Genomic DNA, 17,269 nt, shown 5'->3' on the forward strand with positions numbered 1-17,269 from the left:
TTTATTTTTATAGTTCTATCTTCATATCAATCTACCCAAGCCCTTTTTGTATATTTTTTGAAATTGATTTATTTTTAAATTTGCTCATCATATCAAGTGCGCAAAGATTAAGTTGCAACTTTAAACTATCCTTTTTTTTTTGTTCATAAAGTTTGTATTGATTTTTTTGTAGAAATCAACCTCAATAGTAATTGTATGGGCATTTTGGATATTTTCATGCTTTTTGTTAGAGAATTTTAACATAAGGGGTCTACCAACAATAGTGTTAGAAAGTTTAGGGGAGGTGATTGCAATTACTCAACATCTTCAATAATGGTCAAAAGTTTAATGGGAGGTTTTAGCAATTTACTCTCAAGAAAAGTAAGGGCCCACTTGGGGTTATGAATCATAATTGGAATTGGAATGGGCCATTCCAATTCCAATTGTTTGGTTGGGTGGAATCAAAATCCCATTCCCATTCCTGGTGGAATGGCATTCCCCCATTTGTGGAAATGGCCATTCCCTCCTCCATTGGGAATGAAATCCCTTTTCGACTGATTCCAATTCCTATATGAACCAAACACACTATGGGAATAGACCATTCTAATTATGATTATGGCAGATTCCAATTTTGATTTCATTGTGAACCAAATGAACCCTAAGTGTGACAAAGAATTATTATTATTGTTGATGGTATAAATAAAACACAAATTTAAAACCAACATAGAAATGGAATTATTTTCTTGTTCGATGTAGAATCAATAATTCAACCTAATATCATATTAAATAAAAATAAGTATGACAAATAAGAATAATTTGTAGGGAGAATGAAGGTTCAGCCTAGGATCTGAATTTTTAGGCCCAAAGTACGGTTGGGGTAGCTGCCAATTCGGAATTGACATTTTGAATGTTTATAGGTGTGCAATGGAATTCAAAAATTTGCATTGGACCTGTCCGTATTTTTCCATAATTTTTATATGTATAGAAATATAAAAAAATTGTATTATATTTTGAAAATATATTATTAATTATAATTATATATACATATATTTTTTGAATATACATGGAAAAGATATGGGATGAGATGGGTTATCCCAGGTAACCGGTTTCAAAAACAACCATTTTAATCACATTTCAAAAAAGGGGGACTGTTCACCTTTTGATTTCCTTCAAGCTCTCAACCTAGCAGCGACAACCCTCAATACCTCCGTCCAACTCGGTCCCCCTCTTTCTCATTTTTATCTCTTATGTCTCTCCCCAAACGCAAAATACCCAGTGGGTATTACCCACTATTCATCTTCTCTATTGGAACCAACAGCGGACATACAGAGGACTATTCACATCTTTCGAGCCCTTGACACAGCAAAAACTAGTGGCGGCAACCTTCCCTCCGATCTCTCCTCATCTTCTCTCTCTCTCTCTCTCTCTCTCTCTCTCTCATTTTTCTCTATTCTTTTCTGCCATATTCTTCATCTTCTTATCTTTGTTGCAACCACCTCGCCTGTTATTATCTCCACCATTGCAACCGGTACATTGTTCACTTTCATCTTCAAACTCTCAGCCGAAAAGAGCAGCAGCGGCAACCTTCCCCCGACTTCTTCTCCCCTTCTTTTTCATTCTCATTTTCTCATTCTTTTCTAGTTTTATCCATCACCATCTTCTTCCTCTTATTCTCTTCGTTGCAACTACTTCCCCTGTTCTCCCTTTCACCGCTACAATAGACCCCCCTGTTCACTGTCACCTCTATTGTTGCCGAATCCAAACTTTTCCCTTCCCTCTCTTTCTCCCATTATACCTTGTTACTGTAATTACAGCCAAACCACTACTACAACTCCAAGCAGCAAGCAGTGTTCTCTCAGAATCCCAGCTTTCTCTTCGTCTCTCTCACTTCTCTCGAACCCTCTCTCTCCCACAGCATCACCTCCACTCTAATTTCCTTGCAGCTCTAAGCACCGAAGGCAAGAGTGGATGACCTATACACTCTAATTTCCTTTTTTTTTTCATTGCTGACTTCTAATATCACTTTTAGTTTTTATTTTGGATATTTAAATTTTAATCATATTATAAAATGATTAGTTAGCGGTTATTAAAGTAAATCCGGTAATTGCTGTAAACGTGTACGAAGCATTGTTAAAGATTTTGAATACAATATGATTTTCCATATCATAATCGGGTACTGGCTTTGCAGGCCCGGGCCGGGCCAAGCCTCTGGGTTTGGGCGCCCAGAAATTCGCAGGCAGGAGTGATTACCCCTTGGCCCTGGCGGGAAAGTTAATGTATATCCGTATGGCTAGCATTGCTAAAATTTATTTAGATAAAAATTGATTCAGTAGTGTACACTTTAACAAGCATTTCAAAGGTGGAAGTGACAGTCGGGGAGATGGCGCGAAAAGCATAGATATCCGAAACCGGAGATATTTTTCAAGTTTTTCCATTTTTTTCTTTCTTTATCTTTATCTATTAAGAGAAAGAGCGCGAAGAGCAAAAATTATTATTGTTGTTGTTGTTTTTTTTAATTTAAAATTCTCAAATCTTCACCTAATTTCTTCAATTTCTGCTGAAGCAAGCCCAGATTGCTTATGTTTTGAGTTTTGACTTTGGAGGATCGTTTAGGCCTTAGGGTCTCCAATTTTTTGTTGAGAAGCGGTTTTATGGTGGTTGGTGCTGTCTGATAGGATTTTGAGTTGAAAAAAAAGAAGCATGGAAGTCGATGCTGTTGCAAAAAATTTCCAGAGGAAACTATCCGTCTATCAGTCTCTGGTATTGTAATCTCCTTTCCAAGTGTCTCTCTGTCTGTGCATTTCCGTTTTAGATTATTTTCTGTTTTGTGGCATTTTAAAGTTTCACGCAGGAAATGGGGTTGTTTTTCTTCCTTTCTCGCTCTACAGGATGAGAGGTTCGAGATTCAGAAGGAGATGTATAGAGGGCAGCAGTACAGCCACATTTACTTCATTCGTCTCCACAAGATGAGAAGTCTCCTTTATTCCGTCGTTGAGAAATGGAAGCCCGATGTACCCGGTACTTCCCAACTTACCGATTCTTGTAATTCATTGGCATGTTAAGAAAAACCCCATCGCCTTATGATGTAACAAAGGGAACTAATAACTAACCAATTGATCAGAGCTAGAAGCATAAAATACTGAGGTTTGGTTTGGCAAAGATGACTTTTAAGGTTTTATTTGTTAACTTTTGCATGTTTGAGTAGTTTAATTTTAATTTTCTATGCTTTTGGGGTTTTGATCCTGGTGCAGTTTGTACGGTTTTGGGACTTAAAGAAGGAAAAGAATGCATCATTGTTGGAACTTTATACAAACACATGAAGCTCAAACCTTCGGTTCTAGACGAGTACTCAAAAGAGGTATGAAGGTTCTTAAAGAAGGTTATATGAATGTAAATTAAGATTATCATCTGTTCTGTTCTGAGCAATTTTGTCTAATTTTATTTTTCAGAGATCTGTAGCTCCTCTGGTTAAACCTCATAATTTCATGCATCCTGATGACCAACTTGTTTTGGAAGATGAGAGTGGTAGGGTCAAGCTTGGTGGAACTTTTCTTGCACCATCTATGTTTGTGACAGGTCAGCTGGCCAAAAAGTTGGTTATATTTGAAGCTTACATTGTGTACAAGTTGTTAGGTTGTAGGATCTGTAAAAACTATTGGTCCTGTTGGATTGAAGAGCGTGTAGGAGAACCACCACTGTCTTGTATGTTTTAGAAAAGCCAGCAGGATTGTGAAAAAAAAATTTCAAAGGGGAATAAATTATTGACTTAATGTGGCAAACAATTTTGCATGGACACAAACATGTAATTAGCAGGTGGTGGAGATTTACATGTATCAAATACATATTTATATAGATAGAAAATAGGAAATGATTACAAAGAGTTGCAAACAATATAAACAAGTGAACAATATGTACCATGCATTCTAATCACATCCACTTAACGACAATATGATTCTTTAATGGAGTTTTGGGATTTCATTTCCATGTATACTTTGGTTTCTTTGAAATGGAACTAATTTGTGATTATTTATGAAGGATCAGAGCAGCATTGCGAAACTATGGAAAAATTAAATGGCTGCTAGAAATCTTGGGATAAAACTTTAGAAAATGAAATGGTGAAGACATGTATGATTTACATGATAAACAGCAAGTGGTAGAAGCTGTTGAGCAAGCCTGAAGCTAACAATCTAACATCCAAGTTATAAATGAATAATGGTTCATATCTATGGTCATGAATTTCAAAAATGTGAATGCTTAAATGGATTAGTGGTAAAACTAAAAAGGACAGGATTAGAAATGAAGTCGTACAAAGGAACCTAAGCATAGCTCCAGTAGGCAGTGATAAAATGAGAGATAGTAGATTGAGGTGGTTTGGTCATGTGCATAGAAGACCATCTACAGTACCTGTTAGAAGAAGTGATCTGTTACAAGTAGAATGGCCTAGAAAAGCTAGGTGAAGATTGAAAAGGACTTGGGTGGAAGTCGTGAGAAATGATTTAAGTGGCAATAATTTAACAATAGAATAATATGGCACTGAACAGTACGGAATGTCGAATGACAAAACAAGACTCATGTAGCCAACCTCATTTGGTTGCGACAAGGCTTAGATGATGGTGATCCATGGTCATAAATTTCATCTTCTGGCTTGTAACATAGAACTATAATGTTCATAGTGCTTTCTTTCAAAATATTGAATCCAAGCTAAAATGTGGATTGGTTGTAGATGAAAATATGTGAAATAGTTGGCCTTCATTATATAGATATATTTTTTTAATCATTGTATGAACTGTTGTGTTAAAAAAAATATATTTATTTTAGTTTATTGCTTTTAAATTTTGGAGATGTTGGCTCCTTGTTACTATTACTATTACTATCATCATCATCATTGTTATTGTTATTGGAAAGATCATTTCTTTTGACCTATTTATGGATTTATTTTGCCTCCTTTTTTTCTATGTATGCAAGGTTTGATATTTGTACTAACTCTTAGCTTAGTTCAGCAAAGCCTTATCCCAACCATGTGAAGTTGGCTGAATGAGTCATGTTTCATCATTGTGCTTTATTTAGTGCAATGCCCATTGTTGTATTGTGATTTGTAGCCCCCTATTTGCTAATGTTCATTCATTCATCCTAATAAAATATCTTCTTAAAAAGCAATTAAAATTATAAAATGATTATTTTTTGTGTGAGAACTAAGAATCTAAAACCCTAACATGGACTTGTTTAGGCTTGCCTTGAGGGGTGTGGCACAAAGGCGGCTCGTGGAATCAGGAATGTAATATGTTTTACATCACATTAGCTACTTGAAGTAACGCAATTGAGGAAAAAAAGAGATTGTGGGTTTTACATGCTTGAAAATGTTATATATGTTTGATTTTATTTTTAAATTTTCATTGAATATGCTTTACATGTCATGTTTATGTATTTTAGTTTTAGATAATATGTTTTTTTAAATGTTTATTTTAAAATTTAAGTTTATATTTTTATTAATATTATGTTTAGTATAGTATTGTTTGATTTTTTTTTTTTTGCATTTTTGACATTTTTTGGAGTTTTTAGCATTTATTTTTGTGCCTGTGCCTTTTTTGCACCTTACGCTTTTAAAACATTGGCCTAAACCATCTTAGTCACTATCCTTCATTTTATAAAGTCATCAAGTCTACTCTTAGGTTCTTGTGAATATTATTTTTTTTTCCAATCCTATCTTTTTGAGTTTTTCCACTCACCCATGACTATTCTTAACTTTGTTCATCTCTTTTTTTTTTTTTTTAATTTTTTTTGATAAGTTAACTGTATTCATCTTTTGGATTTGTTGCTTCTTGATTTGAACACTTCCCATAACACTGGTAGTTTTATAGTCATCTTATAAAATTTCCTTTAGCCTGATTTGTATTCCTTGATATGCAACACTTTAGATGCATCCCAAGGAATATAAGTTTCAACGAAATCATAAAAAAATTGTGATTTTGTTTTGGCTTCAGGAATGGCTGGAATGAAGTATGTAGAGTACTATTTCCTTAGTTTTGGTCTAAAATTGATATAAAATAGGAGTCTTATTGGTTGTTTGGGTGATATCAATCATCTTTTTTTTTTTTATAAGAGATTACTGTTAATGAATTTGCTTGAAATTCTGATTTTGACTTTTAAAATTTCATTGAAATTCCAAAAAAAGAGGTTTGGAGCCATTGTCAAAAAGCTAGTGTTATACCTTTATGCACCCCTTTATTTGGTTCAATCTGACTCTAATTTTATGGGCAACATCCTCCTCATGTCTCCCGTACTAATCAAGGTAGCAGAAGAGGTCACATTGTGGTATCTCTCTGTCTCAAATTTGAATTATACCGCACTTGATGGTTCTAACTCCCATTATTGTTATATTTACATTGTGCGCGCAGACACACATGTATATATATATATATATATATATATATATATATTCTGTTTTATTCATACTTATCTTAAAACCTTTATTTTTACAGCTTCTCTCTTTAGATCTTATTTTTGCATTTAGTCACATTCTTATTTCATCAATCAATACTGTATTGCCAGCAAACAACTTACACCATGGAACCTCCTAACATGTTTAGTCGGTTCATATGGAGTATGGACTAAGTGTTGATGGGTCCTATTACTATTTGATACTCCCTTCTTTCCTTAAAACCACCATTTTATCTCTCTAGGAACTCTATCATATGCCATCTCCAAATCAATGCATGTAATAAATAAAGTAGTTTGTTACCAATCAAAGAAAAATAAAACCAAATTAGAGCTTCATTGGAAATGTTTCCATGTTTCAATAAAACATTGTATTTGTTATTATTATTATTATTTTGTGCTGTGGATGTAACATTTTGGCCAAAAAAGAGCTGAGTCTTACCGAAGTCTGAGAGGAACTTATCAAAGCTTGTAATATTTTTATCCCAGAAGGATTTCTGTATAAACACCATGAAAGTGGAAACATTTTAATGGGAATAGCTTTTGTTTTGATAGAAGTCCAAAACCATGCATATTACCAGATGGTACGTTTTAGCATGATAGTGAGAGAAAAAGAAAGATGAAAGTGCTCCTTTTATTGGGTACTTTGTGCTACACTTGAGCAGTTGTATGTATTTATTGCCACATTATGCATACTAAAGCTTTAATTATATGCTAACCATATGGTTAGAGTTTAAAAAATGTTGTTAGAACTTTTTATATTAGAGCTTTTAAACTTGTTTCCTTTTATGTTTTTGGATTAGTAACTGAAAAACTTGTTTTATTAATGTATGGAAAGAATTTGTGTGATATGTACAAAGAAATATGTCTAGGCATCCCATTGTAATAGGCTAGATCTGCTACCTATCCAACCCTTTTAATCTTTGTTTTTTACTTTATCTTTCAACTTCAGTAGGGATGATTCTCCAATACAATTGTGTCTTACATGGTCTTTAAACCCACATGAAGCTTGCTTTGACCTCCCTAGCTAGAGTTCTTATTTCTTTTAGGGTGCATTGGTATTGCCATGGGCCATGGCCCTGCACTTATTTTTTTTTAAGACACACCATTATGCCTCTTGAATCTTCTTCCATCAACATGTCATAATAGTTGAGTTCTTTCTCTAATCTCAGCCCATAGAGGACAATCAACAAGTCTTGTTTGGTTGAATTTTCATACCCTATAGGCCGGAAGATAATGCTGCAAGCATTCCATCATGGCTTTTAAATGCTCCCCCTATACCTGAAAGACCTGGATTCCTGTACTGCATGCTGCACCCATGACCCATCAAAGTTGAGCTTGACATTGTCTTTTGGAGGGGGAGGCAAATAGGAGGATACCAAGTTGATAGTTAATGAAAAGATGCAATCTGCTAGCCTCTCATGATATCTCCCATTGAGAAACGTTAAAAATAGGCAATATTTTAACCCAATGAGACACTTTTACTGTGATTTTCTCAATCATTGCCTCTTGAGAGTGAGATACTTCTTTTAATGTTTAATTAGTGCATATTAGTGGGTTTCATAGATAGCATCACATGCGTGCCATTGTTACATGATAGAAACTTTAAACAATATCATCATCACCATCATCCATGCCTTGTCCTAACTATATGGGGTCGGCTGCACGAATCCTATCTCACCAATCTATTCTATTTAAAGCCATGTCCATTGTTAAATTATTAGTGCTTAAATCATTTCTTGCTACTTCTACCCATGTCCTTTTTGGTCTACCTTGAGCTCTTCTAGCCCCTTCAATGTTTAACAAATCACTTTTTTAATTGGTGCAGTTGGTGGTCTTCTTTGCACATGCCTAAACCTTCTTAGTCTATTCCCTCTCATTTTATCACATATTGGAGCTACTTCTAAGTTCCTATTGGATAACTTCATTCCTAATCCTATCCTTTCTAGTTTTCTCATTCATCCATCTTATCATTCGCATTTTTGCCACATTTATTTTTGAACATGTTGTTTCTTGACAGCCCAACACTGTTTTATAGAAGTTTCCTTTTAATCTAAGTGGTATTAGTCTATCACATAAAAGTCCATATGCACCCTCTTCATTTTGCCCATCTTGCTCTAATTCTTGTAGAGATAGTGAGAAGATCTAGCAATGGGGCTATTTTTGTACTTTTACTTCTTTTGTTGCACATCTATTTTCTATACTCTTTCTTTTGTACACTAAGGGCAGATTATCTTTTATGGTGTCAATAGTCGTAAGGTGACACACCCATGAAATTGTTTGTTCTTTTTTCTCTTCTATCTGTCTTTTCGACTTGACTCTGACATGGTATCAGAGCAGGTCACGATCTGATCTGCATATAGTATCTTTTTAATTATCTCTGTTACTGCTGTCTCAAGAACTCTCTAACAGTATTTAGGAGGCTCTTGAGTGTCTTTGAATCTTCTCCCTAGAGAAGCTTAAGGTTTGAACTTTACAGATCATTTCTTTGGATTGTTGTGCCATAAGATTTCTCCTTTTTCTTGGATCTCCTTGTAGAGGCACTGGATCAACCTGAAATCTTAGATCTGGTGTCGTCTAGATCAGATCTACTGGATCCTTTTGGTTTGGTTTGCATCGGGTTTGATTTTGAAGGGTTTCAATCCACTTTTTAGTTCAGCAAAATACTACAATTACCTTTTTTGGACCTTGACTAAAAGGTACTCTCTTTTCTATCCTTTGGTTAGAATTTTATTGATTTCTTGGAAGCGTATAATGCTGTCTTTTGTCCTTCAATGGCATTAGAAAGGATGGAGGTTCTCCCTATTAAATTTAGTGGCACAAACTATGTTTTATGGGAGTTTAACTTTCAATACCATGTCGAAGCCAAGGGTCTTTGGGGAAAACTGGATGGTTTTGTAGCTAAACTTGATGATTCAGATATTAAGGGTCTTGTTATAATTCGGGTCTGCCTTAGAGTTCGGCCTGACTGAGTTCAGTTATGTAGAAGAAGAAAAAGTGATAAAGAAAGAGAGAGAGAGAGAAAGAGAGGAGAGAATTCTGGTTCGAACTGAAAGAGTCAACTTGACTTCTCCCAGTCGGCCAGTAAGTATTTATATTATTATTAAAACATGACTGAAAAGACCTATGTGCCCTTACTTAAGTTAAGAGCACATGTTTCAACACAACATTACAGATCAACAACATCAATCATGGTATAAAGACAGAAATACCCCTACTCTAACACTCCCCCTCAAGTTGGTGAGTATATATCATATACTCCCAACTTGTTACATATGTAGTCCACTCTTCCCCAACTCAAGCCTTTTGTAAATAAGTCAGCCCACTGATTTCCTGTATTAACATGTGTAGTGTCTTTCTCTCCATTCAGCACCTTCTCCCTCACAAAGTGACAGTCAACCTCAATGTGCTTGGTTTTTTCATGAAACACTTGATTAGAGGAAATATGAACTGCAGCCAGATTATCACAATAGAGCTTCATTGGAGTGTTAATGTTGTACCCTACTTCCTGTAGAAGGTTCCTTAGCCACACTAATTCACAAGCGGTGTGCGCCATAGCCCTATATTCTGCTTTTGCACTGCTTCTTGCCACAACCGTTTGTTTCTTACTTTTCCATGTCACCGGATTACCTCCTAGAAACGTGCAATAGCCTATTGTAGACCGCCTATCAGACATAGAACCGGCTCAATCAGCATCAGAATACCCTTCTATTTCAAGTTTTCCCTCACTCTTGTATATCAGACCGCGACCTGGGGCCCCTTTTAGATACTTCACAATTCTCATAACCGCATTCTAATGAGGAATCAGAGGTTTTTGCATGAACTGACTTACCACACTAACTGCAAATGAGATGTCTGGTCTGGTAATGGTTAGGTAGTTCAGTTTGCCCACAAGTCGTCGCTATCTGCCAGGGTTTTCAAACACTTCACCTATATCACTGCTTAGCTTGGTATTTGTGTCCATGGGTGTTTCAGCTGGTTTGGCACCCAACAAGCCTGTTTCCTCCAGCAAATCAAGCAGTGAGGTCCCAAGTATGATTATGATGAAGGGCTGAGAGTTCTTCTTCCATAGCACGGCACCACCCTGGAGAGGCAAGGGCTTCTTGGACATCTTTAGGAACAAGAACTGATGATAACAAGATAACAAACTGGCGATGGGAAGTGGAAAGGTGAGTAAGATAAACATAATTAGAAATGGGATGAAGGGTGTAAGTGCATTTACCTTTCCGCAAAGCAATGGGTAGATCAACCTCAGATGCTAAGTGGGGTTCTGGATCCGGATCCGTCGACGGAGATGTAGCCGGAGGAGTAGTAGCTGGTGCACGTGGGCGATGTGTATACACATGACGGATAGGTGGACGTTCAACAGGTGGTGGCACCGGAGGCAAGGATTTGGTCACGACTGGAACAAAGGGAGGAGGATCGACAACGGTAAGTGGAAGAGGAGGTGATGAGGAGGAAGAAGCATCACCAGGCTCCAAAAAGAACGGAGTAGACTCAAAGAAACTAACATCAACACACACAAAGGACCGTCGAGAACTAGGATGGTAACACCTATACCCTTTATGGGTCCGAGAATAGCCAAGGAAGATGCACTTGAGAGAACGGGCATCAAACTTGTTGTTCCCGGGACCCAGATTATGGACAAAACAAACACCCTAAAACTCTAGACGTTAGAGGGAACAGAGACAAAGTGGGAAACAAGATCTGAAACGGAGACTGACCATCAAGGATGAACGTGGGCATCCGATTAATCAGAAAACAAGAGGTAAGCACTGCATCACTCCAAAAAGGTTTGGGAACATGCATGTGATCATTAGGGATCTTGTTGTTTCAAGGAGATGGCGATTCTTTCTCTCAGCCACCCCGTTTTGTTGTGGGGTGTAGGTACACGAGGTCTGATGTATAATGTCGTGTTGGTCCAGGTATTTCTGAAATGATGAGGATAAATATTTGCGGCCATTATCAGAACGAAAACTTTGATGTGGGTACTAGATTGGTTACGAATCTCAGCATACAATTTTTGAAAAATGGTAAACAATTCACTTATTTCTTTCATTAAATAGAGCCACGTCATCCTTGAAAAATCATCTACAAAAATGACAAAATATCTGTATCCATTATATGACGTTACTTTATAAGGACCCCAAACATCTGAATGAACTAAAGAAAAATGACTCGACACATGATTATCAACCCTAGAAATAAAGGGAACACGATGGTGCTTCCCAAACTGACACGACTCACAATCCAAAACAGAAAGCTGACCCAAGGATGGAACCAAGGACTTCAAGACTTTGAGCAACGGATGACCAAATTGGTAGTGCCACTGGAGAGGAGAAAGAGATGACTAGAGAGCTATTGAAGTTCTACGACCACCACCGTCAAGATAATACAGTCCACCTACTTCATGCTCTCCACCAATCTTCATCCCCGTCTTGAGATCCTGAAAGACACACATAGAAAGATAAAAGGTAATGGAGTAGTTAAGTGATTTGGTCAGCTTACTAACAAACATAAGGTTAAAAGGCAATTTAGGAACATACATAACTGATGAGAGGGATACAGGATCTAGGTCAACATTACCAATACCACAAATTGAGGATGTGGAACCATTAGCAAGGGTGACAGATTGTGATGTTGAGCAATGAGATAAGGAGGAAAACACATCTGGAGTTCCAGTCATGTGATCGGAGACTCCAGAGTCAATGATCCAGGGATTGGGTGTGGATGCCAGACAAGCCATACCTGAGTGAGCAAAAGTCGCCGTGTTCTGCTGTGATTGGATAAACCTCTCATATTCATCACGGGGAACACTCACCATCTCCTTCATGGGACCATCTGTGGATGTAGGAGGCAATTGGTCAGATGAATGATTCTCCTGTCTAAAGCTAGAACTTGAGTCACCGGTCGTGGCATGGTTGGCCCGGGTTGAGGGAGGACCATGTAGATCATAACAATAGTTGATGGTATGTCCATCCATACCACAATGAGTGCACTTCCTCGGGCCTGAGCTACGTCCTCTACCACGGGCTCCCCCTGAATCTCTGCTCCCAGTACGACCACCACCACGATTATAAGTAGACCCACCATTGCCACTTCGGCCATATGCAGAACCATTACCACCACCACGGCCAGATTGAGCTCCCTGAGCTCCACCTCTACCACCACGACCTCTAGATGCAGCAAAGGCAGATCTATCTGAGATATTAGAGTTCTCAGTAGATCCGATAGAAATACTTCGAAGTCGAGCAAATACCTCGTCTAGGGACGGAAGAGCTGATCCCCCTAATATCTGAGCCCGTACTGGTTCATATTTAGAATTTAGTCCCACAAAAAATCTAGTCACATCAAGTTGCTCTCTCTGTTGTTACTGAATCTTGACATAAGAAGTGAGAGGATGATAGACATTCAACTAATTACGTATGTTCCTCATGTTGGCATAGTACTCCTCAAGACTCTGATTGCCCTGTTGTAGATTAAAGTACTCTTGATAAAGCTGATAAACTCTGGTTGTATTGTCCTGCCCCGAATACAATTTCTTCGCATGGTCCCACACATCTTTGGTAGTATCAAGGAACATGAAGTTCACACTAATCCTGGGTTCCATACTGTTCCACAACCATGTGATGATCTGAGCATCCTCTTGCTCCCAGTCTTCATACTCGTGAGAGTCAGAGGAGGGTTTCTCCTCTCTGATGTGTTTTACCTTCTTCTTTTCCTTCAGAAAGACTTCAACGGATTTAGCCCAAGGCACATAATTCTCTCCATTTAACTTAATGGAGGTCATCTGAACATTCAGGTAGTCTGTAGGCACCATCATACTAGGTTTATAATCAGTATTGTCTCCCATTATGTTATCACCAATTCTGCACACTTGCTGAATTCTATTATCACTGAGATCTGCACACTACACACCACTAGGTCACACCTGTCACACTGATTGCAGCACTAATTGTTGTTGGAATGTGTGCTCTTTACACCACAAACCCTAGATCACACCTGTCACACTGATTTCAGCACTTATTGTTGCTGAAAAGTGTGCTCACACCATAGACCCTACTCCTACAACTACCTGAAATATCACCACTATATGATCATATCTCTTCCTTCAAAATGCACAAAGAAACCAGCATAAACCCTAGCCCTTAATGGCCGAAACCCTAGCAAATGGTCTGAAACACACCTCCTATTTAATCCATAATAGATATCATGCACTGAAATCTCTTACCTTATCGCTGAAGTAACACCCATGTGAGCAGGAGAGCAGTCCACACACAACAACCGCTTCACACACAACAGCCACTGCCCACACAGTTCGGCCCTCTATTCTTCCTCTAGTAGGAGAGGGCGATCTCAGAAATCACAGCAACCGACCACATACGACCTGATTGGAGGCATAGAGACCCCCAAGGGAAGAGGGCGATCACTCCTTTTCAACTCTTTCCCTTATCTCCAATCGAACACGGAAAAAAAGTGGAAAACCCTAGATAGGGTGCGCAGAGAATGAACACTAGGCAAGCAGAAATCTAGGCAGATTTAACCTTGCTCTGATACCATGTTATAATTCAAGTCTGCCTTAGAGTTTGGCCTGACTGAGTTTAGTTATGTAGAAGAAGAAAAAGTGAGAGAGAGAGAGAGAGAGAGAGAGAGAGAGAGAGAGAGAGAGAGAGAGAGAGAGAGAGAGAGAGAGAGAGAGAGAGTTCTGGTTCGAACTGAAAGAGTCAACTTGACTTCTCTTAGTCGGCCAGTAAGTATTTATATTATTATTAAAACATGACTGAAAAGACCTATGTGCCCTTACTTAAGTTAAGAGCACATGTTTCAACACAACATTACAGATCAATAACATCAATCAAGGTATAAAGACAGAAATACCCCTACGCTAACAGGTCTTAATTAGTGGAAGATCAACAATGCAAAAATTGCATCATGGATCCTATGATCAGTCGAAATTGACATTGCAATCCCTATGAGAGGGTACAAAACTACCTATGAGATGTATGGGTACCTTGAGAGAGTTTATCAACAATTGAACACCTCTAGGCAATACTAGATAGATGTTGACATCTTCTCATATTATTAGGGAGAAAGGAAGGTCTAGAAATACTATGTGTGGTTTATTAACCTCTAGATAGAGTATGAGTTAGTACACATGGGAAAGGATCTGTTGGACAGTTGCACGAAGTATATGAAGGAACACTTTGATAGAAGGAAGATTATGCATTTTTTAACGCATCTCAGGCTTGAGTTTGAATTTGTAAGATCTAATATCCTGAGTTGAGGAACACTTCCTGACTTAGATAGTATTCTTGGAGAAATTTTGAGAGCTGAAACTAGATTTGCTACACAGATCACTCTTGAATCTTGATGGGAGAAAAGATTTCAACATTGATGCTGTCTTATTAGGCATGTTGTCTCCCATTGTAAGAAAAGGAATACATGCATGTATTGCAAGTAGTTCGACCATATCGTTATTGAATGCTGTACTCGGCCTCTGAAAAGTGGCAGATCAAATCAGAAGAAAAGGAAGCTACAAGGCGTTTCAGACTGCTGTAGATGGATCAGATGCCTCCTCCATTACTTCTTTGGTTGGCCAAAATGACACCTCTGGTGGCATGTTTGAAGAACGGATTCGATAGGTTATGTCCTTGGTCATCTCCTCAGCCTTCTTTGCTATTGGCTTGTCTAGTAAGTTACCAACCTATTGTCCCTCACCAAATCACCTTTGGTGTATTGACTCAAGAGCCTCTAACCATATGATAAGGGCCACACTTAGTCAATATCTCAAGCCCCATCTTCCCAATAAACACATTGTCACTACAAATGGTGAAAAAGTAGACATAATTGGCTGTAATGATTTGTATTTATCTACCTCTAAGTCATCTCCTTTTCATTTGTCCAAAACTTTATTAGTACCTAAGCTCACCACTAATTTGATTTTTATTGACCAACTTGTAGAGAATGGTAACATTGTCTCATTCACTTTTGATGGCTGTTTGATACATGATTGGTAAACTGGGGAGGTGAAGGGGAAGGGGCGTAGAGTAGGACGACTATTTGCTCTAGAGTTTGAGAATAATAAGGCTGTACCTGTTTCTATTTCTTATTTGCTTTCTACTACTTCTGGTTTTGAGTCCTTTCATTGTAATAATGATGGGAATTTGTGGCATAAATGCCTTGGCCATCCGTTTTCTAAGAAATTTGATTAGTTATTTGCTTATGGTAGTTTACCTGTTTTTGCAATTTCCTTTAAGAATGTTAATAAAGATTGCATTACTTGTGGTTTATGTAAGAGTCATATTTTACCTTTTCCTTCTCACTCTGCGCATGTTACGGTTCATTTTCATTTAATACATAGTGATGTTTGGTTGTTTCCTTTTGTTTCACGCTTGGGTTATAAGTACTTTGTAACCTTTATTGATGATTGCACCCATTTCACTTGGGTATATTTTTTTCGAAAGAAATATGAAGTTTATTCTGTATTTAAGCACTTTCATACTTATGTTACCACCCAATTCGATGCCCGGATATGTGTTCTATGATTGGATTTAGGGGGAGAGTATTTTGTGGGGATTTCTAAATTTACTTTGAACATGGAATTCAATACCAAAAATCTTGTCCAAGCACTCCACAACAAAACAGGGTAGCGGAAAGAAAGAATGTGCATATTTTGAGTGTAGTTAGAACACTTCTACAAGATTTTCATGTGCCCTCTTTGTTTTGGGTGGAGGCGGCTAGCACTACTGTGTATCTCATAAATTGTCTTCCTTCATTTGTTTTAAATAATTCTTCTCTTTTCCAATCTTTCTTCCACAAACCTCCAGGTCTATTTATGCTTAGGGTTTTTGATTGTGCTTGTTTTGTTCACTTTCCACCTCATGAATGCACAAAGCTAACTACAGAAATGGCTTTATGTGCCTTTGTGGAGTACCGTTCTAAACATAAAAGATTCCTTTGCTCTGATCCATCGGTTTGTCGTATTCGAATCTCTCGTAATGCAGTTTTCCTTGAGAGTGTTTTTGTTGAACATATTGTAAAATGTCTAGCTCCTTCCACTTCCTTGTTACATAGTTTTGACTCTATAGGTACCTCAAGCATACCAATATCACCTTTGTAGCAACTTCAAACCTACTTCAGGAAGTAATGGTCTTCTTTAGTCTCAATGCCCCCTCCTCTCCACCACCAACTGCCGATCTAGTCACTCTAATTGCCCCAGTAAGTGCACTTGATTCTCCACTTGAACCCACTGTACCCATTTTACGTCGTTCTTCTAGAATTTCTTGCTCACATGACTGATATGGTTTTTTGTCGAACCATAGTTCCTTTGTTGTTTTATCTACTACAAACATTCCCAGATCTTACCAGTAGGCTGTAGTAGAACCACATTGGAAAGATGCCATGGATTCTAAGATTCGAGTTCTTCTTGAGAATGACACCTTGGAATTGGTTAAAGTTCCACTTGAGACATCTCTCATAGGGAGTCTATGGGTCTACTCTATGAAACTGAAATTTGATGGGAGCCTAGATAGATATAAGGCTAGGTTGGTTGCATAAGGCTATAAACAAGAATATGTGATAGACTATGGGGAGACCTTTGCTCTTGTAGCAAAAATGACAACTGTACTATTTTTGGTGGCTATATCTGCAGCCAAACAGTGGACAATCCATTACATGAACGTAAAGAATGCTTTCCTCCACGTGGAGTTGAAGGAGATAGTCTATTTGAAGCCCCCCTCCTGGATATTGTACAAACCCACAACTTGTTTGTCGTCTGAAGAAGTCACTCTATGGCTTGAAGCAACTTCCTTGAGCTTGGTTTGGGAAGTTCAGATCTGTTATCACTGATGCAAGC

The 17,269-nt window shown here is 37.8% G+C and overlaps 1 protein-coding gene across 3 annotated transcripts in view; it reads left to right on the top strand.

The window, feature by feature from the left end:
* Positions 1-1,129: 1,129 nt before the first annotated feature.
* Positions 1,130-17,269, top strand: part of POLD2 (DNA polymerase delta small subunit) — a 48,697-nt gene continuing 32,557 nt past the window's right edge. For 2 of the 3 annotated variants that reach the window (XM_088980075.1, XM_088980076.1), the window contains exons 1-4: positions 2,288-2,739; positions 2,868-2,997; positions 3,231-3,337; positions 3,429-3,555. In XM_088980075.1, the coding sequence (XP_088836201.1) occupies positions 2,680-2,739; positions 2,868-2,997; positions 3,231-3,337; positions 3,429-3,555 (424 nt within the window). In that variant the 5' untranslated portion in view covers positions 2,288-2,679. Of the gene's footprint in view, positions 1,938-2,287; positions 2,740-2,867; positions 2,998-3,230; positions 3,338-3,428; positions 3,556-17,269 lie in introns of those variants that run through there. The other variant, XM_088980074.1, reaches the window with a different exon arrangement.

Source organism: Nelumbo lutea, chromosome 3, assembly GCF_056320005.1.
Source record: "Nelumbo lutea isolate HS-2025 chromosome 3, American lotus-T2T, whole genome shotgun sequence".
NCBI lineage: Eukaryota > Viridiplantae > Streptophyta > Magnoliopsida > Proteales > Nelumbonaceae > Nelumbo > Nelumbo lutea.